This window comes from Coenobita brevimanus, chromosome 71, assembly GCF_032717465.1.
Source record: "Coenobita brevimanus isolate Jiangsu-jjx chromosome 71, ASM3271746v2, whole genome shotgun sequence".
Classification (NCBI taxonomy): Eukaryota; Metazoa; Arthropoda; class Malacostraca; order Decapoda; family Coenobitidae; genus Coenobita; species Coenobita brevimanus.
Window position 1 is genome coordinate 55,089,152 of NC_137024.1, and position 25,000 is coordinate 55,114,151.

General features: G+C 42.3%; 1 protein-coding gene across 1 annotated transcript in view; it reads right to left on the minus strand.

Annotated features, from left to right (window-relative positions):
* Positions 1 to 25,000, minus strand: part of LOC145406784 (metabotropic glutamate receptor 8-like) — a 315,468-nt gene that overhangs the window by 56,194 nt on the left and 234,274 nt on the right. Inside the window, exon 8 of the mRNA XM_080277881.1 lies at positions 6,088 to 6,214. Coding sequence (XP_080134007.1) covers positions 6,088 to 6,214 — 127 coding nt within the window. The remainder of the gene's footprint in view (positions 1 to 6,087; positions 6,215 to 25,000) is intronic.

The window sequence follows — 25,000 nt, forward strand, 5'->3', positions numbered from 1 at the left end:
TCTGCTATTGGAAAAAAATGACGGGTGTGATTTTTAACTGTGGTGAAAACTGCTGTGGTACTAACATCCACTAGCAAGGCTGCCTCAAACTACTACAACTACCACCACGACCATCATCATATCTCCACAACTACTATATACACCTTTATAACTACCGCAACGACCATCACAACCATCATCATATCGCCACGACTACAACAGATGCCTTTATAACTACCAGAAGTACCACCAATGCTACCACAGCCATCACGGACATTTTCACAACTACTACCATAACCATCATACTGAGACTACAAAACTGCCACAGCTACCACTACAGCCATCATTTTGGGGAGACTACCATAGGCACCACAGACACCACTACCACAACTACCACAACTCCCTCTACAACCGTTAGAACTGTCACACCACCCACCACTGTAGTACCACCCACACAACGAACGGTACCCAAACTACCACCGCAACTATCAAAGCTACGGTAATAACTATCATTCTGTTTCTGCAAATACCGTTATTATCACAACCTCCAAAACTGTCGGGAAATTGCCATCATAATCACTACAACCTACACAGCTACAAGTCTTTCCACAACTACCGCAACTAAAGCTAGATTTACCACAGCTACTGCCACAGCTAGAACTACCACTTGATCACTACCACAAAATAGCTCCTGCCTCAAGTACCACCACAGTTACTATTACAGGTACTATTATGACAACTACCACTACCACTACAGCACTCTTGCCACATAACTACCTTAATTAGTTACCACAGCAATTATCACCATGGAAACCACCAATTAGGCTCCGTCAAAAGTTATAATTTAAAGGGTACAGAGTCTCGAAATTACAGATCATGAAGGACCTAATTGGTGATCACGATTTTTTCTCTTCTTTTTGTTGCCCTTTTTTTTTTTTTTTTTTTAGATAATCGTTTGGACGGACAGACGTACAAACAACCGGCAAAAAGACAGACCTACGTACGCGCTGTAATACCCTTTCTTCTTTGGGGAGTAGTGTGATTAAATTTTTGTACCACTGCATCTTTCTACGGTAGAATTAAGTACCAGAGTAGTCAACATTACAACTGGCCAGTCTTAGCAGCGATACTCCCTGCCTCCACCATTTCCAGAGCCGTGAATCACCACCACAAACACCAACAACCCTATCAGAAAAAATCATTACCACCACAAAACCAACATCAGTACCACCACAAAACCAACATCAGCACCACCACAAAACCATCAGTACCACCACAAAACCATCAGTACCACCACAAAACCAACATCACTACCACCACTACATTTACCACAAAAACTACCACTGTTATTTCGTAATGCCACCATGACCACCACACCTACCACAGATATTGCTACTTCCACCACAGCTAACACCAACGCTGCCATTACACACTGTAGAATCAACAACCACCACTGTATCCCCACCACACCTATCACAATTGCACCCACCAGCCACACTACTACCATACCCACAAAAAACACCAGTGCCACCACCACAACTAATACCAACACTACCATCATACCTACCACAGAAACCACCACACCCATCAACGCAATCACAACCATCACATCTACCAGCAACGGATCCAGACCACCACTTCATCTCACCCAGCACACCCACCACCACCATCACCATCACAATCACCAACACTCCCCACCACCAACACAACACTCCCCACCTCCATCACCTTCACTACCACCAAAACCACCAACACTTCCCACCACCACCACTACTACCACAACTACCAACATTTGCCACCACCACCACCACTACCACAACCAGCAACATTCCTCACCACCACCATTCAGAGAGGAGTACCGCTTGGAAATAATGAGATTCACTCCTCCAACACTAATGCAATTAATCATTTACATTTTACTAAAGAAACCCAACAAGGCCTTACTTCATTTCCGGAATAAATTTTCGGACCAGCTAGTTATTTAGCGGGGAAGGGAAATTTATGTTAATTATATATATAGTATAATATTGTGTAATGTAAGAGCTCCATGTAAAGTTTTTTTTTTCTTTTACCTGGGAATTTTAATGAGCTTCACGTGTGCTAGAGAAATGTGTACTTGTATAAAATAAGTGTGTACGTGGTTCTTTTATTTTTCGTTCAATGCCAATGTAAAACTGAGAAGACTTTTTAAAAAATTCTATAAAGCAGGCTGAAAAGAAAGGCCTATAAAAAGGAAAATTTAAAGCCATTTCACAACCATTCTTAGCCCATTTAGGCCAAGGACGTATTAATATGGCCTCCACACTATTTTGACCCTACTGGATTTATTCAATTTCTTCCATTTTTCCATATATATTTCATTGTGTCTCTGTTTCTTCATTAGTTCACTTGAAATTGGCCAAGTTACTGCTTGTGCAAAAATTCCGAGATGCCTTCCTCCTGTTTTCGACGTCGGAATTTTACGAAAGGCTTAATGAGGTGAAAGTTCAGACAATGTAAACAGTTTAATGAAGTGTGGCAACGTGAATCCGCAAAGTTTACCAATTTATGCCAGGAGGGGCGGAAACTATCACATCTTTGAATGCAAGAAATTGTTTTGTGGAGATACGGTGATTCTCTCGAAATATTAGCTCTCTTTGATCTGTTTTATTCTTGCAGTAATCAGTTTATTAAGGCTAGTGGAGCGACCGAGTAATGGAGAAGATAATGGAGGCTATTTGTAATTCCCAGAAGTTCGACATCTCCTTAACTGAATATCATCGTCAGGAGACAAGAAGATAATGTAAAAGACGTCATCACAGTCAAAGGAATAGAACATAAGAATTTTCAAAGCCTCGTTAAAACATAGCAACCTAAAAAGAATCATATCCCCTAATGAAAAGAGCCTACAACGAAAAAAAAAAAAAAAAAGTACAGCCATGCCACAACCCTTATTTAAAACCTCCTTCCCGCGTTAAAGCCTGGAGTTTCATTTTTCTGGCATAAGGGTTGAAATCAATTAATCTTTTCTCCTCCTCCAGCGAAGAACTTGGGAGATTATACTGTAGGCATTTTCTGTGGGTAGATGTTTTGAGTGTGCTGGTGTGTGTCTGGTGTGTTTATTTGTGAGTGATGGGTGTGCTTTTGTGTGTGTGGTGTTTTGTGTGATTTTCTTGTATTTTCTTGGTGATTTATGGAGCTTCCCGTGTTTGTTATTGTGTTAAAACAGCATTTATACTCTCATACACAGACAGACGAACTACAGTGTCCACCCATACACAGTTATGCATACACATTCATATTCATTATACACACACACACACATTCATGCATACAGCTCAGGAACACATGATTAAATTCACAAACAGACGAATTACATCAGCACACACACACACACACACACACACACACACACACACACACACACACACACACACACACACACACACACACACACACACACACACACACACACACACACACACACACACACACACACACAGCCACCTACAATGGATTGCGATAGATTTATGTCTGCGATCGCCCTTTATCCTCTTACAGTAACGCTCTCTCTCTCTCTCTCTCTCTCTCTCTCTCTCTCTCTCTCTCTCTCTCTCTCTCTCTCTCCCCTCATCACTGGCTAGCGTTTGCTCTCTCTAACTCATGTTCAACACTTTTGTATCTCTCACACGCTCACTTTCAGTCCTGCTTAGCATAGCCACATTTAAAGCTACATCACAGGACATTTGCAGGCATTTAAAGAAATAGTGAGCATTTAAAGCCGTTTAAAGAGCAAACAGTCTTTTAAAAGGCACATTGCACGAGATTTAAAGTGCTCTTACATATTAAAGCTAATTTTAAAGCTACATCACTAATTAAGACCAAAATGAATAATGATAATAATTGCATTTTTAGAAAGCCAATTTGCAAGTCTTAATTAAAATCATATAATAAAGTAGCATGATTAATAAGGCATTGCACAACCCCTATTTAAAGCCATATAATTAGAAACTACTTCACAATACGTATTTAGAAGCAGATCACAAGACTACTTATTTAATGGCCTGAAAATAAGCCGAAGTTAGACACACAACATAAAGCCACAGAGAAACTACAAAAATAACATTAATAATACGCCACAAATTTAAATCACAATACAAATACAAGTTTATTTCGAGGTCACACAATAAAGAAACAAAAGAATATTAACAAACAACAATAGAGAGTCAGTTTCTCATAACATTAAAAAGCAAGAACAACAGGTGAGACACAGAGATACTTTAAGAAAATATTCAGTGGCAGGGTCCATATATAAAAAAAAAAAAAAAAAAAAAAAAGCATAGATCTATTAAGTGAACATTCAGTAAATAAAAAATAAAAGTAAAGGAACAGGTCACACACTTACAAATCCTAAAAAAAATAAAAATAAAAAGTATTGATAGGGCCTCAAAAATGATTTAAAAGTTAAGACACAAAACAAAAGAACACTTCACACCAATTCACAATTCCTTTAAAAAATCCAATAGAAAACTTTTATAATCAACGTAAAAGAAAAAGTTCAAACAATACACACACACAATCAGAAATACTTTAAAAGAAGTTCCAGTAAAATAAAAACTGGAACAATTCACACACCCAGTCACAAATTCTTTAACAAAACATCCGATAAACACAAAACACAAAAGAACAGCTCACTCACACACTCACAAATCCCTTAAGAAAACATCCAATAGCCGAACCTTTTATAGCCAGTGTAAAAGTGAGGACGGGAAATGTTTATACCAGGGCGGGTAAAGAAAAGGATTAGGGTTATGGGGGTATATCAACGATTGGCCGTGTAATGGCGGCGGGGGCTGGCCAACTGACGCCATGTTGGATCTCAGCGGGACTATTTGGATGTCTGCGTTGTGGATATGTGCATTTTTAAGATACATAAGCCTCCCTGAGAACCTAAATTGATCAAAACTAGCTCTGGAATTCTTAGAAATATACATTAATTTGGTGAAATGGTTAGAGAATTGAATTTGTCCGAAACCAAAATGCCGGAGTTGGCCAATTTTCCATAATAAAGAGATCCCCGCGTTTTCTTTCTGGGTCAGTACCAGGTAGAGGGGGGACTTAAACCGTAACGGCCGCTCGTAAAGTACAGAGATTTTAAGGTTATGGAGGATAAGAGGGGGTTAGGTAGGAGAGAGATAAGGGCGATGAAAAGAGAGAGAGAGAGAGAGAGAGAGAGAGAGAGAGAGAGAGAGGGGAAACGGGAAAGGAAGGGAAAGTGGATGAGAGAGGAAAGTTAATTACTGGAGAGAGAGAGAGAGAGAGAGAGAGAGAGAGAGAGAGAGAGAGAGAGAGAGAGTCACATAATAGAAACACGATCATCGCAGAAGGAAGAGCCCAAAACATGAAAAACATCAAAACCAGAAAAAAAAACACACACGCAGCAAAACAAACTTCTTAACAGTCAAGAAAATACAAAAATGTAAAAAAAGTAGACATGAAAAAAATGGATGAAAATAAAAAAACGAGAATTAACCAAAATTTTTATTCATGCTCTTTATAAAAAGATTTGAAATGGAAAAAAGACAGGTACATTTATAACTCCATCCCACGTGATTGAAGGAAAAAAAAAAACAGGAATTTTTTCAACAAAGCTTTGGTACATGCTGAGGGTAAAAAAAAAAAAGTTCAGAAATTTGGGGAAAAAAAATATTGTAACTGAAATCCGTGTCTTCTTGAGAGAGAGAGAGAGAGAGAGAGAGAGAGAGAGAGAGAGAGAGAGAGAGAGAGAGAATGAGAGAGAGAGACTGGAAGTTTTGAAAAGGGGCAGAAAATTCATCCATCATTTACATTTAAAAAAGGAAGCAGAAAAAAATCCCCTTCATACCTTCGTTAATGAACAGGTTGAATTTTTAAGGTGATTAAGGTAACATTAATTTCTGCCCTACTTAAGAAAAAAAAAAAAAAAAGTAATTCACCCAAACTTGAAAAAAAAATTATGAAACAATAATCTATCCACCAAAAAGAAGAAAAAATGGGGGTAGGAAAAAAAATCTGGCCACACTACATTTTTACGACGAACAGGTGAGCAGAGGGTTAATTAAGGGATGCAGGTAGAAATGTTGTTCCTACTTTTCCGTCCAGCTTCCGATGAGAACGTAGTCGTAGGCGTTGTGGTTGATGCGTTGATACTGGTAGATGAAGTAGCTACCAGGAGCGTCACCGTCAGCGTTGAATTTGACCTCTCGACCTTGCTGACCTGTGTGGGGAAAAAAGGTGTGTTGAAATTTGGTGGGGGAGAATGGGGAAGAGAAGAGGGAGATGGATGGATGGAAAGATAGACTGATAGGTAGAATGACTGACTGATAAACTAAGATAGATAGATAGATAGATAGAGAGAGAGAGAGAGAGAGAGAGAGAGAGAGAGAGAGGTGTGTCTGTGTGTGTGAGAGAGAGAGAGAGAGAGAGAGAGAAACGGGTGAGGGGTGAGGGAGGGAGAGTGATTCAAGAGGTGGAGAAATCGAAGAGGAAGAAAAGAAAGGTTGTTGAGAAGGTCTTGAAGCTACAAAAATGAAGTGAGAGAAAAGGGGAGGGAGAGGAGGGACCATCTTAATGCTGGGGAGAGGTTGAAGGAAAGAAAATAGGGGAGAGGTGGAAGGAAAGGAAATAAGGGAGAGGTGGAAGGAAGGGAAAATAAAGGAGGGGTAGAAGGAAAGGAAATAAGGGAGAGGTAGATGGAAAGAAAATAAGGGAGAGGTGGAAGGAAGGATAATAAGGGAGATGTAGAAGGAAAAGAAAATAGCGTTTGATGGAGGAAAGGTGAGGAAGATGGAATAAGGATGGGGAGGTAGAGGGCTTCAAGGGAAGGAGAAAAGATGACATAAAGGAAGGGAGTGAAAGAGAGAGAGAGTAAGAATAAAGTTGGAATGGAGGAAAGAGCTTTGAGAAGTAAAGAATGTGAGATGAGGGAGGAGGTTGGAGGAAGAAGAGGGAGGAGAAATGAAGAATGGTGAGAGAGAGAGAGAGAGAGAGAGAGAGAGAGAGAGAGAGAGAGAGAGAGAGAGAGAGAGAGAGAGAGAGAGAGAGAGAGAGAGGGTGACGAAGGGAGATATGGACTGGAATGATGGATTTATTGAAAACTGGATACGCAGACGAGTTTTTAAGATAGTCCTGGCGGAGTTCGTAAGAGGTTGAGAAGCATTAGAGAGAGAGAGAGAGAGAGAGAGAGAGAGAGAGAGAGAGAGAGAGAGAGAGAGAGAGAGAGAGATGGGGCGAAATATAAAGCTTGGGTACATATTGAAGATCGTGGGAGAGTATTGGGGAGTTTAGGAGAAAACTGGGGAGGTTGGGAGAGTACTGGGGAGCCTAGGAAAATATTGGGGAACGTGGGAGAGCATTAGAGAGCGTGGGAGAGTATTGCGGAGCGTGGGAGAGCATTAGGGAGCATGGGAGTGTATTGGGGAGCGTGGGAGAGCATTAGGGAGCGTGAGAGAGCATTAGGGAGTGTGGGAGAGCATTAGGGAGCGTGGGAGAGTATTGGGGAGCGTGGGAGCGTATCGGTAAAGGGGTAAAGGTATTGGAAAGCGCGAAGACTGGATGTGTAAATGAGCGTGAAGAGGAACTGAATAGGAGAGAGAGAGAGAGAGAGAGAGAGAGAGAGAGAATTATAAAACACTTGAAGTCATTTTAATAATCTTGCTTGTGTGTGTGAGCGAGACAGAGTTTGCATGTCTGTGTGTGTTTGTTATGTGAACGTTTGCTGTGTGTTGCAGTGTAGGTATTGGTGTGGGTGTAGGTGTGGGTGTGGGTGTAGGAGAGTGGTCTGGATTTTGAGTCTACACAGTAATCGAAAATAATTTATCCATTGAAGAGGAAAGGTTGGGACATTTGGAATAATTTTGTGCTCAAATTTTTTAGTAAGTTTCTGAGGTATCCGAGCAGGCAAAAACAACTCAAACAAACCCAGACACTATCAAAGTCAGGCATCAGAAATAAAAATAAACACTCGCAATACAATAAGCATAACAATATCCTTCCCTTTTGTGAGCGCTGTGAACGTGTGAAAATTCCTATAGAAAATTCAGTCTAGACATTGATAGAAGCGTACATGAAAAAAAAAAAAGGTAGATTGGCAAAAAAATCCAGACATAAAAAATTAAACGTAGATAGAAATGTGAAAAACGAAAATAGGGATAATATTAAACCAAAGAACGGAATTAAGACTTTACCTCCTCCAGTTCGAAAAAAAAAAAAGAAAAGAAAAGAAACGGCTTAGAATGAAGAAAAATCGTCTCGGAGTAACAAGAAAACAGCAAAAAGAAAATTTTTGTTTAGTGGGCCAAAGGTTAACAAAGAACTGCAAAAGGATGGAGAGAACAGAAATTATATAGACAGATTCGATACGCACACAGAGCAGTAGATGAAAAAATGAAAATCACGAGGGAAAAAAGGGAAATTTGGGGAAAAAATGTCTGGAAATAAAGTAGGAGTGAAAGAAAGAAAGTAAATGTATGCGTGGAACCCGACGAAGTTTTGGTGCGACAGCTGTGACGAGCCTCCTGTCTCTCTCTCTCTCTCTCTCTCTCTCTCTCTCTCTCTCTCTCTCTCATTTTCGCACTTTCTCTTTCCTTCACTGTTTTTGGTTGCCTGCTAATCATCTTATTTGTTTTTATTTGTTTGTGTTTTCTCGTTTCATTTATTGTTTTCTACGTGTTTTTCTTTTTTCTATTTTATTTTATTTCCCCTTGCCAAGATGCCAGTCGATATTTTTAAACTAGTTGTAACATCCTTTTGTCATCTCTTTTCCTTTTTGTCCATCATCTACTCTCTCTCTCTCTCTCTCGTGAACCAGAGCAGCGGGAACGCTACCGATTTATCTAAAATTTTCATCGATACGTCATTACACACACACACACACACACACACACACACACACACACACACACACACACACACACACACACACACACACACACACACACACACACACACACACACACACACACACACACACACACACACACACACACACACACACACACAGAGCCATCCACTCACAAAATAACCTCCAAAACAGCATTAAGCCCACACAAACTGCCCACACGCAACCACTATAACATAATCCCATATAACACGGCAATATTTTGGGGATAACTCTGGCTTCTGTGGTGTAGGTGTAGTCGTTCTGTGTATGAAACCCACAGAGCAGCTGTTTTGGTTTCGAATATTAACCCCTGTGACCCGGGGACTTTTATTTTAGGTGTGGGGGCATCTCTTGAAAGGGCCCTGTCCGTCATCCTATCATTGACGAATTTCGGACGCGAGGTGCATCACTTCTTTCGACTTAAGCGATGTCCCACTACACCACACCGTACTACACCACAGCACAGCACTACACACCACACCACACCGCACCACACCGCACCACACCCCAAAGCACACCACTCCACCCCACACCACACCACACCACACCACACCACACCACACCACACCACACACATACCACCCTTTCACGCAATACCACACCAAATCACCCTCCCATACCACACCACACCAAGGGTATTAATCTAAGGGCTCTGAAACCTTCCATTCAACATTTTTTTTTTACTCTTTCATTACTCCTTCTGCCTGAGTCGATTTTCTTGAGTTTTTGAGGGACTGAACTTAAGGGTGTTGGTTGTAACCTTCACTAATCCCTTTACTACACAATGAATAAGTAAATAAATAATGTCGTCTTATGTTAGCCTGAGAAATAAAGGTCATCGTAATGAAGGGGTGTCTAAAATACCGCAGAAATGCCTCTAGAGGAGAATAAGTCAAGTAGTTATAGACATTAAAGCTTACACACACAGATTCTGCATGTACAGAAATAATAATTGTTTTGCGCGATTGGATTTTACGTTCGCTAGTCCGGAAAGAGATTTTGCCTCTCCACACCACACTAATGGAGACCTTACCTGCATCGGATGGGGTAGCTCCCTGACACATATTCCTAAGCGATTTATTTTTTATACGTTTCTCTCCTGTGTTGCGTAAATCCTTCCAATATTGTCATACTCTCCATAAGTAGCGTACCAAAAGATGTATTCTACCCATATCCGAAAATAAATCGCTAAGGAAGAGGTGTTAGAGAGCCTCCTTAGCTCACGGGACTATGAGCCTGGGAGTCATCTTTCACAGCAACCTTCACCGTACTATCTATTCAAAACTTACGTATTTATAAAGACTTTCATGGAGAAGATTTCCATTCCCGAGCATATCCCGATTTTAGTCCTGTACTGTGAAACGAAGGACAATGTGAGCACCATTCTTTGCCTTCCTTCCCCAGGGTTAGGGATGCAGTAGATCTTGAGAGACCCGATTTCTTACACCTAGCAGCGTTGGACGAATCGGAACTGGAGTCATATGTTTGTCAGTCGCATGTCCGAGGTGTGACGTATTTTAATATATATAGATAACTATTTTTTTTTTTTAATTCAAGGAAGAAGGAACCAAGGGCCAGGAGCCAGCAAACCGTTCCTTCCAAGCAAACAACAAAAACAATACAAAAGAGAGCCATATTCAAGATCCGTTCATTCCGAGATGCCTCTATTGTGTTAAAATTAAAATATTCCAGGGTTTGTAGGGGAAATAATGTTCATACGTATATACACAAAAAAATTTATATGTGAGGCCACCTTTAGCTGCAAGTGTATTTATCTGTCAATGTATATCAATCTCACTCGGCTGATTTTGGGAGTAGTTTGTAAAGAAATAATTAAAACCCTGATTTATGCCTAGTTCATTAAATCAGCGAAGTGATTAATTTTAACAAGCCTTATTAGTCTTTCTGAGCTATAAATATTTTCATTCATATAAATTTGAATTAATTTTCAATCTTACTAATATGGCTTTTATCCAGTGCATCTATTAATCACTCTGTGTGTGTGTGTGTGTGTGTGTGTGTGTGTGTGTGTGTGTGTGTGTGGACTTTTCATTGCAATCTTTCTAATCATACATCTCTGTTTGTATTTCCTTCTCTCTTTATATATCCCTCTATCTTTTTAATCGTCCATTGATAAACCTGTCTACCATAATGTGTAAAAAAACAGATAATGTGATTTTGATAGTTTTTCGTATCGTGGCAGTGGCTTTTTTTTTTTTTTTAACTTTTGATATACGAGCAGTTTCTCTTGTCGCCCACACTCCTCTCTCTCTCTCTCTCTCTCTCTCTCTCACACACACACACACACACACACACACACACACACACACACACACACACACACACACACACACACACACACACACACACACACACAGGCCTCGAGTACCAAAATTACAATTTCCACCGAGTTCTTACACCCCCTTACACACACCCTTATACACGCTCCTTGACTCCTGTATGGCTGGCTGGAGAGAGAGAGAGAGAGAGAGAGAGAGAGAGAGAGAGAGAGAGAGAGAGAGAGAGAGAGAGGAAAAATAAAAATACACGGATGGATAAAGCAGATAATCACAGCTGAGAGAGAGAGAGAGAGAGAGAGAGAGAGAACGTAGGAGCCTGCATATGGCTGAGTCAAGAGGGTCAATTGAGTTACCAAGGAGTAGGGGGAGGGAGAGAGGGAAGGAGGTAGAAGGAGTGAAGGGAAGGGAAGGGGACTGGAGGGAAGCGAAGAGGAAGGAGGGAGGTAGAATGGACGGGAGGGGCGAAGAGGGGTGGGGGGAGGAGGAGGAAGCGGAGAAATGAAGGGGAGAAGGAGGGGAAGGAAAGGGGAGACAAATGATCAACACTCGTACTCTTCTCCCCTCATGCAATTCATCTCATGTCTGGATTTTCCCGTTTCCTCTTCCCTCTTTCTTTTTTCTCCTCTTTTCTCCTCTTACTGATGGTCTTTTATCTCTCTTTTTCTTATCTGCTCCTCTCTCACCTCTTTTTTTATCCTCTCAAAATTCCCTTCTCTTCACTACAAGGTTCATAATTATTCCCTCTCTTCTCTTTAAAATCTTCTCTTTTTCTCTTTTCCCGTCTCCTCTTCCAGCCACTCCCAAATACCCCTCTTCTCTGCCCTCCAAATTCTCCCCTTTCTCCATCCCTCCTCTTCTCACCCACTTGACTCTTCTCCCCTCCTCTCTTCTCCTCTTCTCCCACCCTCTTCACCACTCTTTTCATTTATTTTTCTCCCTCCTATACTCATTTACCCTCCACTTACAACCCCTACACCTCCAGTTCTTTGTTTCTCCCTCTCTCTCTCTCTCTCTCTCTCTCTCTCTCTCTCTCACTCATTCTCCATTTATTTATTTTTTTCTTGCCTTTATTATCGTCAGTACATTTTTCCCCGGCTCTCTCTTCTTTTACATTATCTCTTTTTTGTTTTCTTTCTTTTTTTATGTTTCCTCCCTGTCATTCGCTTTCAGGTTCCTTTATGGTTGGTTTTTATGTCTTTCTCTTATTTCTTTAAGTTTTCGTTATTTTTTCTTTTATATTTGTCTTTTATTGCCTACTTGACTTTATAGTTTCTTTCATGTTTCTCTTTCTTGTGTCCTCTCTTCCATTATTTTTCTTCTTACCGTCCGTCTTCCTTTATCAGTGCTCCCTCTTCCTTTTTCCTTTATCTCCTTTTCTTCTTTCCTTTTCCCTCTTATCATCCTATGCCCTCTCCTTATCACCTTTTCCATCTACCATCCTTTTCATCACCATCCCATCCCTTCCCTCTCTTATTTTCACTTGTTCTTCTCCCTCTCCATTCCCTTTCATTATCATCATCATTATCATCATCATCCTTCCTACTTTCTTTCCTACCCCCATCTCTCTCTTCAGCACCACCCCGACAGACAGACAGACAGAGGGACGGATGTTGGTGCAAACGGATGGCTTTGCACTCATTTGTTATTGTAATGGCCAGACCAATTTGACTTGGAGAGAGGGACGGGGAAGACCACCTCATCCATCTATCCACCTGATCTCTCTCCATCTCACCTCTGTCCCTCTATCCTCCTATATTTAAAGTGATCCTCTGTTATAACCTATTCTATCTGTCCCCAATTGAAACTCTCCTCTATAGAAAATTATCCTCTACTTTTACCTCCCCAATATATATAAACTATCCTCTAAATCTATCCTATATTTAAATCCCACCCATAGAAAATAACTCTCCTGTTCTCTGTTCTCAGTATATCTCTCTCTAAAACTATCCTATATGTAAAACTATCCAATATTCGTGGCCTCCCCTCTCCTACCAATCAGTGCTAAATGCCGTAATGCTCTTCACCAGTAGGGAGGAAGGGCGGTCATTCCTATCCAGAATTCAGTTGCCTTACGCCGCTCTAATATACCAAATACTTCCTTGTGCTGATGGGGTTAACCTCTTTTGGCATATAAAGACAAAAATGCAGATATAAAAAATGATAAAATACTGGATCTAATGCAATAAGGAAAAAAAAAACCTCAAAATATCTGTTAAAATTAATATTAAAATTGGACCCTGCTAAATCAGCGCCCGAAATACCGATGAATTATTAATGCACTCAGACTTCGAATAAAATTTTGGCGTCGAATATTTTCCCCACCGACACCAAAGCTCCCTAGCACCTTTTCCTTAGTGACTTATTTATCATTATGCACACAGATTTTCCCCTTTGTGTTATTTATTTTACTTTAAACGGTACAGTCAACATACATACAAGAGAACGCTAACGTGCCCCGTCCAAAAATAAGTCGGAATGAAAGTGGTGTTACGAAACTTTCTTAAAATACGCCATTAGTCCTAAACTTTCTTCAGGTGAACAGACGGACCTCGCTTCTTGTGTGGGTTTTATTTAGTGTTAAGTATATTGAGATATTTAAGTAATTTTAATATGAATTTTGAATAGGTGTAGATTAAATGATATGGCTCAGAATTTTTTTTATCTAGTTATTTTCATTTATTTATAGTATTTCTGTTTCTTTCCTTGCTTGTATGTGTTTCTTTTTCTTCTTTCTTTCTTTCTTTCTTTCCTTTCATTTTCTTTCTTTTCTTTTTTCTCTCTTTCATTCTTTCCTTCTTCTTTTGGCTCGTGTTTGTATTTTATTTTTGTTAATTTTTTTTTTTACTCCCGACCCCAATGTATGTATATCATTTTTGTTTTCTTTCCTATCTTTATCTTTTTTTATTTTCTTGTTCTGTTTTTCTCTTTCTCTTCCCAGTCGCTCTCATTTCCAGTAATTTTATGCAAATGCGGCGATAGAAAGAATAAATGTCTTGCTCATGATAATTACACACACACACACACACACACACACACACACACACACACACACACACACACACACACACACACATTCTCTCTCTCTCTCTCTCTCTTTCTCTCTTTCTCTCACACACACACACACACACACATTCTCTCTCTCTCTCTCTCTCTTTCTCTCTTTCTCTCACACACACACACACACACACACATCTCCTCCTCCTCCTCCTCCTCCTCCTCCTCGCCTCAAACTGACAGGGACTCAGACAGAAACAGACAGGCAGATCAGGGAGGAAGGACAGACACCTCAGGGGGCAAAAAGTCAGGGAGGTGACGAGGGAGGGAGGGAAAGAGGGAGGGAAGGAAGGGTGAAAGGGAAGACGAGAGGTGAAGGGGAGGGAGAAGGGAGGGATGGAGGAGGGGAAGGGAGAGGGAGATGAGAGAGGTAGGAGGACGGCTGACGGAGGGAGGTGTGGTAACGGAGAGGGAGGGAAGGAGGATGGAGGGAGAAGAGGTAAGGGAGAGAGAGGGAAGGGTAATGAAGGGAAGGAGGATGGAGGGAAGGGAAGTGAAGAGGAAAAAAAAAGAGAGAGGGAATGGGAATGCAGGGGAGGGAGGGGAAGGAAGGGGAAGGGAAAAGCGACTGAAGGAAAGGGCGAAGAGAAGGAGAGGGAGAAGCAGAAAAAATATACTTACTTTTAGCTACGTAAAATATTTCACACACACACACACACACACACACACACACACACACACACACACACACACACACACACACACACACACACACTAAAACAAACACAATCAAGCACTCGTGTATAGATTAATGCACACTCAAACACGTACACACATTAGCACGGAGGCCAATATCACCCGCATGTATAATCGAACATACATACACACTGGCACACGTAAGCACGGTTTCACACACACACACACACACACACACACACACACACACACACACACACACACACACATTCAAAAGCACATATACAGTAGTCACTCATGTACAGTCTCTCTCTCTCTCTCTCTCTCTCTCTCTCTCTCTCTCTCTCTCTCTCTCTCTCTCACACACACACACATCCATTACAATCCGAAAGACAGTTAGACAGACAGACAGACGGACAGGCAGAAGTGCTGGGAGCCAAGGGACCAAGTAACTGAGGAGAGAAAAATGAGAGAGAGAGAGAGAGAGAGAGAGAGAGAGAGAGAGAGAGAGAGTCGCTCGCTCGCTCGCCTGTTTATAAACCTTCCATGGATTACCATAATAGGACGGAGAGATGGAGAGGAGGGGGAGAGGAGAGAGATAGGGAGAGAGGAAAGAGGGAGGGGAGAGAGACAGGAAGAGCGGAGGGAGAGAGGAGAGAGATAGGGAGGAGGGAGGGAGAGAGGAGAGAGATGGGAAGAGGGGAGGAGGAGAGGAGAGAGAAAGGAAGTGGGAAAGGAGAGAGGGGAGAAACAGAAAAAGGGGAGGGAGAGAGTAAGAAATGGGGAGAAGTTAGGGAAAGAAGAGAAACATAGAGAGATGGAAGGAAAAAGGGGGAAATGGAGAGAAGAGAAGGAGAAATGGAGGTGGGCATAGGAGAGGGAGAGAGGTGAGAGAACTGAGAAAAGAGAGAAAAAAAGGAGAGAATAGAGACAGGAGAGGTTCTGACGGAGGGAGGGAGGAAGGGAGGGAAAGAAGGACGAGGGAAGGGTTAACAATTGAGAAAAAAATGAAGAAGTGATAAATGTGAAAGGGTAACATGAGAAGCAAAATGAAGAGGAAGTAAGATCAAGAGAGAGAGAGAGAGAGAGAGAGAGATAACACGGAGGAGAGACAAGGGTAGAGATGATTATGGAAGAGGAGGACAGAAGGGAGAGAAAGGGATAGGAAAAGATTGGAGTGGAGGGGGATCGGTGAGTAGGGTGGAGTGGGAGGTAAGGAAGGTAAACCGAGAGAAGAGGAGGGAGGGGAGAGGGAGATGGAGGGGAGAGGGAGAGGGAGGGTTGAATGGGAGGGAAAACAGTTAATGTGATAAGGGAAGGTCGGAAGGAAGGGAGTGGGGGAGGAAGGGAAGGTAGAGAGAGAGAGGGAGGAAGGAAGTAGAGAAGAAGGGAGGGAGGGAAGAGGGAGAGGGTGAGGGAGGTTTGAGTGGGAGGGAAAACAGTTAATGTAATAAGGAAAGGTAGGTAGGGAGGGAGGGAGGGAAAGGGAAGGTAGGGAGGGAGGGGAATGGAGGTAGGTAGGGAGGCTAGGGAAGGTAGGAAGAAAGAAAGGGGAAAATGAGAGGCAGGGAGGGAGGGAGGGAGGGAGGAGGGGGGGGGTCGAGATCTAGGGTCATATTCACAAATTATCTGAAGCTTAAATCTATGCCTAAGACAGTTTATACATACATTTATCTTAACTCATACATCATACAACACTTCATAATTAAACCATACAGAAAAAAAAAACACATGAAAAATACTTAGAGTGGCTGGATGGAGTAGTAATAAGCTATATGGGAATTTTTGATATTTTTTTAAATTGCATTTCATTTAATTACTTATCTACTCTCCTATATATTTTCCAATTTCTGTATATATCTCTTAATATCATTCAGTTCTCTTTTTTGTTTACATTAATTTACATATCTGTTTATTTTTATAATTTACGGATATATTTACTTACATTTTCGTCAGTCTGTATATACTTACATATTTATTAACCTTTTTTTTTTTCCCTCAGGTATGATATAAGAATGAGGCGATTGGCAGTGCATGGATTAAGGGAGGCTTGGAAGTTAGTAAGATGGTGGTGCAAGAGGAAGAGGAAGATGGTGGTGCAAGAAGAGGAAGAGGAAGATGGTGGTGCAAGAGGAAGAGGAAGATGGTGGTGCAAGAGGAAGAGGAAGATGGTGGTGCAAGAAGAAGAAGAGGAAGATGGTGGTGCAAGAAGAAGAAGAGGAAGATGGTGGTGCAAGAAGAAGAAGAGGAAGATGGTGGTGCAAGAAGAAGAGGAAGATGGTGGTGCAAGAAGAAGAAGAGGAAGATGGTGGTGCAAGAAGAAGAAGAAGAGGAAGATGGTGGTGCAAGAAGCAGAAGAGGAAGATGGTGGTGCAAGAAGCAGAAGAGGAAGATGGTGGTGCAAGAAGAAGAGGAAGATTGTGGTGCAAGAAGAGGAAGAGGAAGATGGTGATGCAAAAAAAAGAGTAAGATGGTGGTGCAAGAAGAAGAGGAAGATGTCGGGAGTCTTGATCTGCTGGTGGTTGGGAGGTAAGATTTTGGCTCGTTATTTTTATTTTTTATTTTTATTTCATGTTTTTTACTGTCGGATTTTTTTTTTCATCTGATGGAACGGGGTCAGAGTCACAATTTGAACCGTAAGTCGTGGTTGGCTTAAATTTAGTGAGCCGTAGTTATGAGGTACGTATGAGTCTCCTTGGTTACTAGGGAAAGAGATCAGATAAAGGGAGTAAAAAAGGGTATGACAGGTAAAGGGAGTGGAAGATGGCAGGACAAATAAGGGGAGTGCAAAAGGGCAAGACAAAAAAAGGGAAAGGAAAAGGGCAGGACAAATAAAGGGAGTGGAAGAGGGCAGGACAAGTAAAGGGAGTGGAAAAGGGCAGACAAATAAAGGGAGTGGAAAAGGGCAGGACAAATTAAGGGAGTGGAAAAGGGCAGGACAAATTAAGGGAGTGGAAAAGGGCAGGACGAATAAAATGAGTGGAAAAGGGCATGGCAAAGGGAGTAGAAAAGGATGAAGGATAAAAAGAGAGAGAAAAGAGCAACTCAGATAAAGGTAATGTAGAGTAAAAGGGAGAATAGGTAAAGGGTAAATAAAGGGAGTGAAGTGGGGCAAATTTGATAAAGGAGTTGAAAGGTACAGGACAGATGAAGTGCAAAGGGCAGCATAGAAATAGAAGAAAGGGACACTTAAGATAAAGGGAATGTAGTGCAAAAAAGCATAGGTAAATGAAACAGAAAGGGAAACAGAGATAAAGGAAGAAATAGAAGAGAAAAAAGGATTGAAAGAGAAACACAGATAAAGGAATTAGGGAGAGAAGAGGTAAAGGGAAAGGAAAGATAAACACAGGTAAAGGAATAGGATAAATGCAGATAAAGATAACAAAGGGAACCAAAGATAAAAGGTAAGGAAAGGGGAGCACAGGTAAAGGGAAAGGATAGACGCAGATAAGGAGAACAGAAAGAGGGCCACAGATACAAGCAGTAGATAGGGCAGGAGAGATAAAGTGATTCCAAAGGGCAGACGAGATAAAAGGGAGCAGTTTAGCCACACCAATGAGCCAGCATCCTCACACCGTTGCCATAGTTACGCGAGAGGAAATCTGCGACCCTTGACTCACCCCTCCTAGATGAAACGCACACGCCGAGCGGCTTTTTGAGGGCTGGTGAGGGTGAGGGAGGGACGGAGGACTGGGTGGAGACAGATTGGAGGGTGAGGGAGGGATAGGGAGCGAGGAAGAGGCAGTTTGGAAGGTGAGGGAGGGAGAGAAAGCTAGGAAGAGACTAATAGGAGGGTGAGAGAGGGAGAGAGAGTGAGGGAGAGGCAGGGAGAGGTAGGAAGGATGAGGGATAGAAAAGGAGAGGGAGGGAGAGAGAGAGTGGGGGGGGGGGCTGATTAGGTGAACGTCTAAGACTCAACATACACACCGAGCAGCTTTTTGAGGGGGAGGGAGAGCTAAGGACAGTAAGGGATTGAGGGAGAGAGAGAGAGAGAGAGAGAGAGAGAGAGAGAGTACCTTAGAGAGAACTCAAGAATGCGACCCACACATGGAGATGCGTTTTGAGCCGGAGGGTGTGAGGGAGGGAGACGGGGGGAGGGGCAGAGAGTGAGAGAGAAGGAGAGAGAGGAAGGATGGAAAAAAGTGAGGGAGAGCTAGAGAGGTGAGGGAGAAAGAGGGGATAGGCAGGGAGAGAGAGAGAGAGAGAGGAAGCTTGAGTTAGATGGTACTGTACTCTTATATGCGATCCACACACAGAGAGCGGCTTTTCGAGGGCCAGGGAGATTGGGGCAGAGAGAGGGAGAGTGAAAAAAGGAGCCAGGATAGTGAGGGAGAGGCAGGGAGAGTGGGAGGGAGACAGGGAGGGTGAGAGAGAGAGGCAGGGAGATTGAGGGAGAGACAAGGAAAGTTTACTGTTGATATTACCCCCTTTTTATGTCCCCTTGTGATTTCTTTTTGGGAGAAGTCTGTGAGAGGCTGGGAGAGAGTGAGTCAGGGAGAGAGAGAGAGTTTGAAAGCGAGGGAGATTGAGAGCGAGAGCCAGTGAATGAGAGAGAACCAGGAGCGAGCGAGGAAAACAGCGAAAATTGACAGGAAAGAGGGAAGGACTGAGACTAAAACTTTCTTATTCTTGTCCTTGATTACGAAAGAAAAGAGGACAAAAAAAAAACTCAAAGAAAATAAAGAGAATATCAAAGTAAGGCATTATTTTTCACGGTTGAGAGAGAGAGAGAGAGAGAGAGAGAGAGAGAGACTTCATCTTTTACACCTTAACTCAGGACCTGGGTTATTGATAGTCACCTTTATTTGTCATTATTACCTTACCTAAATCTAATAAGGTGGATCATGCTTAATAAAAGGCGCAATAAAGAGCGGTAATAAAATCTCATAAACTCACGAAGGATACATTACTTTATGATTAATTTTGAAAAGTGAGATGAAGGAGGGGGAGTTTTTTTTTTTGAGGCCTCCTAGTTATTAAAAGTTAGAACCGTGTGTGTGTGTGTGTGTGTGTGTGTGTGTGTGTGTGTGTGTGTGTGTGTGAGAGAGAGAGAGAGAGAGAGAGAGAGGGAAGGAAGGAATTGGGAGGGAAGAGGGAAGGTAAGAGGCAGGCAGGAGAGGAGGGAGGGTCGGGAGGAGTTCATTTAAGTGAAGGGGAGGGGCGGAGGGACGGAGAGAAGTGGGATGGATGGCCTAGTGGAGGAGACAGGGGAGTAAGGGAGTAGAGAAGGAGGGAGGAAGGAGAGAAAGAAGGAAGGAGAGAAGGAGGGAGTAAGAGGGAGCCGAGATAACGGAGAAGAGAGAGGGAGAAAAGAACAAGGGACTGAGAAGGAGAAGGGAAGGGAGAAAGGAGGGAAGGTGTAGGGGATAGGGAAGGAGAGGAAGGAGAAAACAGGAGGAGAGAGGAAGAAAATGTATGAAGAAAGATGAAAAATAAGGAGGACAGAGAAAATGGGAAGTGGAAGACAACTGGGAAGAAATGTGAAAGAATGAATTAAGGAAATGAAGAAAAGCATTGAGGAAGTGGACAAGAAAGAGAAAGTGGAGATGAGAAGGGCAGGGAGAAAAGTAGGAGGGAATAAATAATGAAGGAAGAAGGGAGGAAAGGCATGAGGGAGGGAGGGATGAAGCGAGTGAATAAAGGAAGGAGCAAACGGAAGAAGAGAGAAACGAAGTATTGAATAACGGAGGAAACCAAAACACAAAAAATAAAAATAACAAAAGTAAGATGGGATGGAGGAATAAAAAAGAAATAAAGGAGGGCTGGAAAATGAACAGCAAATAGAAATGAAGGAAGAAATGTATGAAGAAGAATGGAGAAAAAGTTTAGAAAGAGAAATGAATGGGAAATAGAGAGAAAGGGGAGAAAATGTGAGAAAGAGGACACGAAAATGATGAAGCAAAAGATGTTAAAGCGAGTAAGTATAGAAAAAGAAATGAAAAAGTAAGAGAAATATGAATAAGAGATGCAGATGAAGGACTGTGAAAAAAAAAGACGAAATAGAAGAACAGGGAAAAAAGAACGAATAAAAAGAGGAAATGAATGAAGACAGTGAAAGGAAGAGAGAGAGGGCGAAGAGGAGGAAGTGAAGAAAGAGAATGAGAAAAAAGGAAGGAAGGAAGGACGGTAGGAAGGAAGGAAGGAGAGATGGAGGGGATAAGGGATGGACAGCAGGGCAGGGGGATGGAGGAAAGAAAGAGGGAGGGAATTATGGAGGGAAAATGTAGGAAAGAAGGAAATAATGGAAGGAGGGGATGAGGGAGAGTAGGAAGATGGGGATTTGCATACAGGAGGAGGAGAGAACAAAGGATGGAGAGAGAGAGAGAGAGAGAGAGAGAGAATGAAGTTAGATGGAAGAGAGAAAGCGAAGGAAAGATAGATTCTCCAAGCAATAGACATGTAAACGAGGAAGGAGGGTCTGGCAAGGGATGGAGGAAGAGGAGGAGGAGGAGGAGGAGAGAATAGGAAGATATAGTGGAGAGAGGGTAGGAAAGAAGGAAGGAAAGAGGGGCTGGCAAGGATTGGAGGAAAGGAGGAAGGAGGAAGATAGATGGAGTGGAGGGAAGGAAGAAAGGAAGATAATGAATGTGGATGCTTTTTCGATAATCCGTAAACGAGAGAGAGAGAGAGAGAGAGAGAGAGAGAGAGAGAGAGAGAGATGAATTCGCGAAATAATGCACGGAGGAAAGATGCGCACATCTTTTATTTTCGAAATATGAAGAAAAACACAGGTTGGAAATTGAAAGCGAGGATGTGCGTCATCATTGTGTGTTTTTGTTGTGCTCATTAGAAGGAGGAGGAGGAAGAAGAAGAGGAGGAGGAGGAGGAGGAGGAGGAGGCCTGGGAGATAATGGCAGAGAGAGAGAGAGGCGCACGGAAGGAAAGGAGAGAGTGAGAGAGTGAGTAGGAAGTGCATATTCATGAATTTATAAATGTTAATTATGATTATTATGGATCCCGTTTTGAAGACCCGTGTGTTGATAAAAGCAGCGCTCGTTAGACTGATGAATAATTTAATTGGTAAGCTGGATGTACTGAGAGAGGGTTCAGTGTTGCAAAGACCTCCACACCTCTGACCTCCATACCACTGACCTCCACACCTCTGACATCCACACCTCCGTCCTCCACACGTCTGACCTCCACACCTCTGACCTCCACACCTCTGACCTTCACACCTCCGACCTCCACGCCTCTGACCTCCACGCCTCTGTCCTCCACGCGTCTGACCTCCACGGTCGGTGTTATCAATATCTTCCCTGCGTCATTTATCCAGTTCCTACTCCTACTACCACCAACTACGCCCACACCAGCCTACTGAGCCGTCCCAGCAGCACGTAAAATAGTGCCACGTCAGTTCCTAGTAGAGCCACACCTACGAACCACCTCATCTTACAATTCCGAGACGATTTTCTGTAGCTTAAGGGAGACGTATGGGAGTGACGCAGAGACGATAAGAAGTAACGTAGTGTCTTGGCCTCGAGATAACAGGTGGGGGTAAGATAGGGGAATATTTGTAGAGATAAGAAGGTTTTGTTAAGGGGCGTCCTAACAGGGTGCTTATCGCCCTTATCGCCCTTTTTATAATGTTTAGTTTAAGGTTTGGGTTTATTGATTATGGGGTGGTGTTTGGATGATGATTCTGGGTGTTTTTTTTTTTTTTTTTTTTTTAGGGCTTCGTACTCAGGGGACTTATTAGAGAGAGAGAGAGAGAGAGAGAGAGAGAGAGATTTGTAGACACTGACTAACAGGCAGGCAAATACTAACACACACACACACACACACACACACACACACACACACACACACACACACACACACACACACACACACAGTCTGTTTGTCTGGCTGTCTGTATGGTCGCGGGTTTAAATCACATCTGTTGCAGTGAATAAATTGGGGATCAGATTTCAATTGGATCTTTTTTTTTTTTTTTTTTTTTTTTTAGACCCCTCCATAAAGCCCCCTAGCCCGTCGTAAAAACACCCCCTCCAGTACCCTCACGCCACTTCTGAATGGTGTGTGTGTGTGTGTGTGTGTGTGTATGTGTTAGGATAAGAGTCTGCGTAACACCTTTTCCACAGCGAATTAGTAGCCTTCCTCAGACGGATATTCTCTTTTAGGCCATTTATATTTTTTCAGCAGAGATAAATTATTAAAATGCACAAAATAAGTAGCTTATCAAAAGGTGCTAGAAGTGTCCTGATAACTTAAAGGTGTATGTTTCCAAACCCTGCCTTACCCCATCCACTGTTACTCCTGCCTCCAAATTCGTACTCTTTTCTATGCTCAAAAAAGAAAAAAGAAAAGAGAGAGAGAAAAAAAATAAAGCGTCTCATAGTAAAGCGAATTAAAGAGAATGGAATTTTAGAGAAAGTTCTTGCAGAAAAAAATCACAAGAAAGAAAATTAAAGAGAATTATGAAAAAAGGAAAATTGAAGAAAGTCGATTTAAAGAGAATTAAAGAGAAGAAATTTTGAGAGGAAAAAAGAGGAGAGGGAGAAGAGAGAAAGAAGAGAGAAAGAAGACAAAAAGAAAGAAAACTTCATATAAACCGGAAGCAAGAGAAAGTGAGAGACCCCGTTACAGCGAACCCCTCACTCGCTTTATGGGCGCTCTGAACCCCGATACAACGACCACGGAGCAGATAGGGGGCGAGGGAAGGGGAGGGGGAGGGGGGAGGGGCTGATAATAGGAGAGGAGGAGGGAAGAAGGCGACGGTAGGGAGGTGGGATAAGGAGGTAGGGGGGTAGGGGAGGGGGTTAGAGAGGAGATAAAAGAGGGGAGGGGTGATGGCAGGAGAGGGGAAGATAGAAAGGGAAGGGAAGGGGAAAGAAAGGGGAAGGAAGATAGAAAGGCAAAGAGAGGGGAAGGGCTGGGGTGAGCATAGAGAAGAAGGAAAAGGGAGGAAGGGGAGGGATGAGGTGGGAGAGGAGGAATGAGATTGGGGAGTGGTGATAGGAGGGTGAAAGGAGAATAGAAAGAGGGAGGGGGAAGAGATAGAAAGGGAAGGGCGGATGAGACTAGGAGAAGGAAAGGGGAAGGACAAGGGGGTAAGGTGCAAAGGAACCAGGATTAGGGGTGTGTGGGGTGGGGAAGGAGGGAAGAAGGGAGGGGAAGGGAAGGGAAGGGAGAAGGTAATAAAAGGAGGAGGCAAGATTGGAAGGGAGAGAATGAGGTTGTAGGAGAGGGACTGAAGAGAGCGAGATTGGGGGTGAATGAGTGAGAGAAGAGGGAGAGTGGGTGGGATTGAATGAGTGGAGGGGAAGGGGAAAGATAGGAAGTGAAGGGAAGAGGAGTAGGACAGGAAGGAAGGAGGGGTGAGATAGGAAGGCAGAAGGTGAGTGGAAGAGGGAGATGAAGAAGCGAAGGCGTGAGGGAAGGGAGAAAAGGAGGGAAGAGGTTCGGAAGGAAAGAAGGAAGGAAGGAAGGAAGGAGGTGAGACGGTAGGGGTTAAAGATAAGACAGGAGCTTATAAGAGGAGGGTCAGACTAATAATAAAACTCAGAACTAGATAATAAAGCAAGCAGTAGACCAGGGTAGGATGATTTGGTACTCGTAAATAAAAGAAATAAATAAGAGAATAACAGTGTAAAGTTATAAACCCCTTTCCTGGGCTAAATAAGCGTTGATTAAGACAAGAAAATGAACTTATGAACATTAATAAAAGAGAAAGAAATAGCCAGGATGTAAAAAACGAAAAGAAAAAGAAAAAGAGGAAAATGCCATGATTTTTATGAATGGCAAAAAAAAAAAAAAAAAAAAAAACGAACGTAGGAATATTAAAGGTTCATTAAAAAAAAATAAAGTACGAACGAAAAAAAATGTGGAAAAAATAAATAAAAATAAATAAATAAGACAAAGTTATACCTCCAGTGTACGAAAATTAAAAGCTCGCTCAGAAAAAAATAGAGTACGAATGAGAAAAGTCTGCCAGCAAAAAAGAAAGAAAGAAAGAAAAAAAGAAGAGCCGTGGAAGGCGGGGATGATGAGGGGTGAAGTTGGTGTTAAGGACTCCAGAGAGAGAGAGAGAGAGAGAGAGAGAGAAGAAGAAGAAGAAGAAGAAGAAGAAAGAAAGATAACGAGCTAAAATGGCAAAAGAGAGAGAAGAGCAGAAAGATAAAAACAGAGAAGA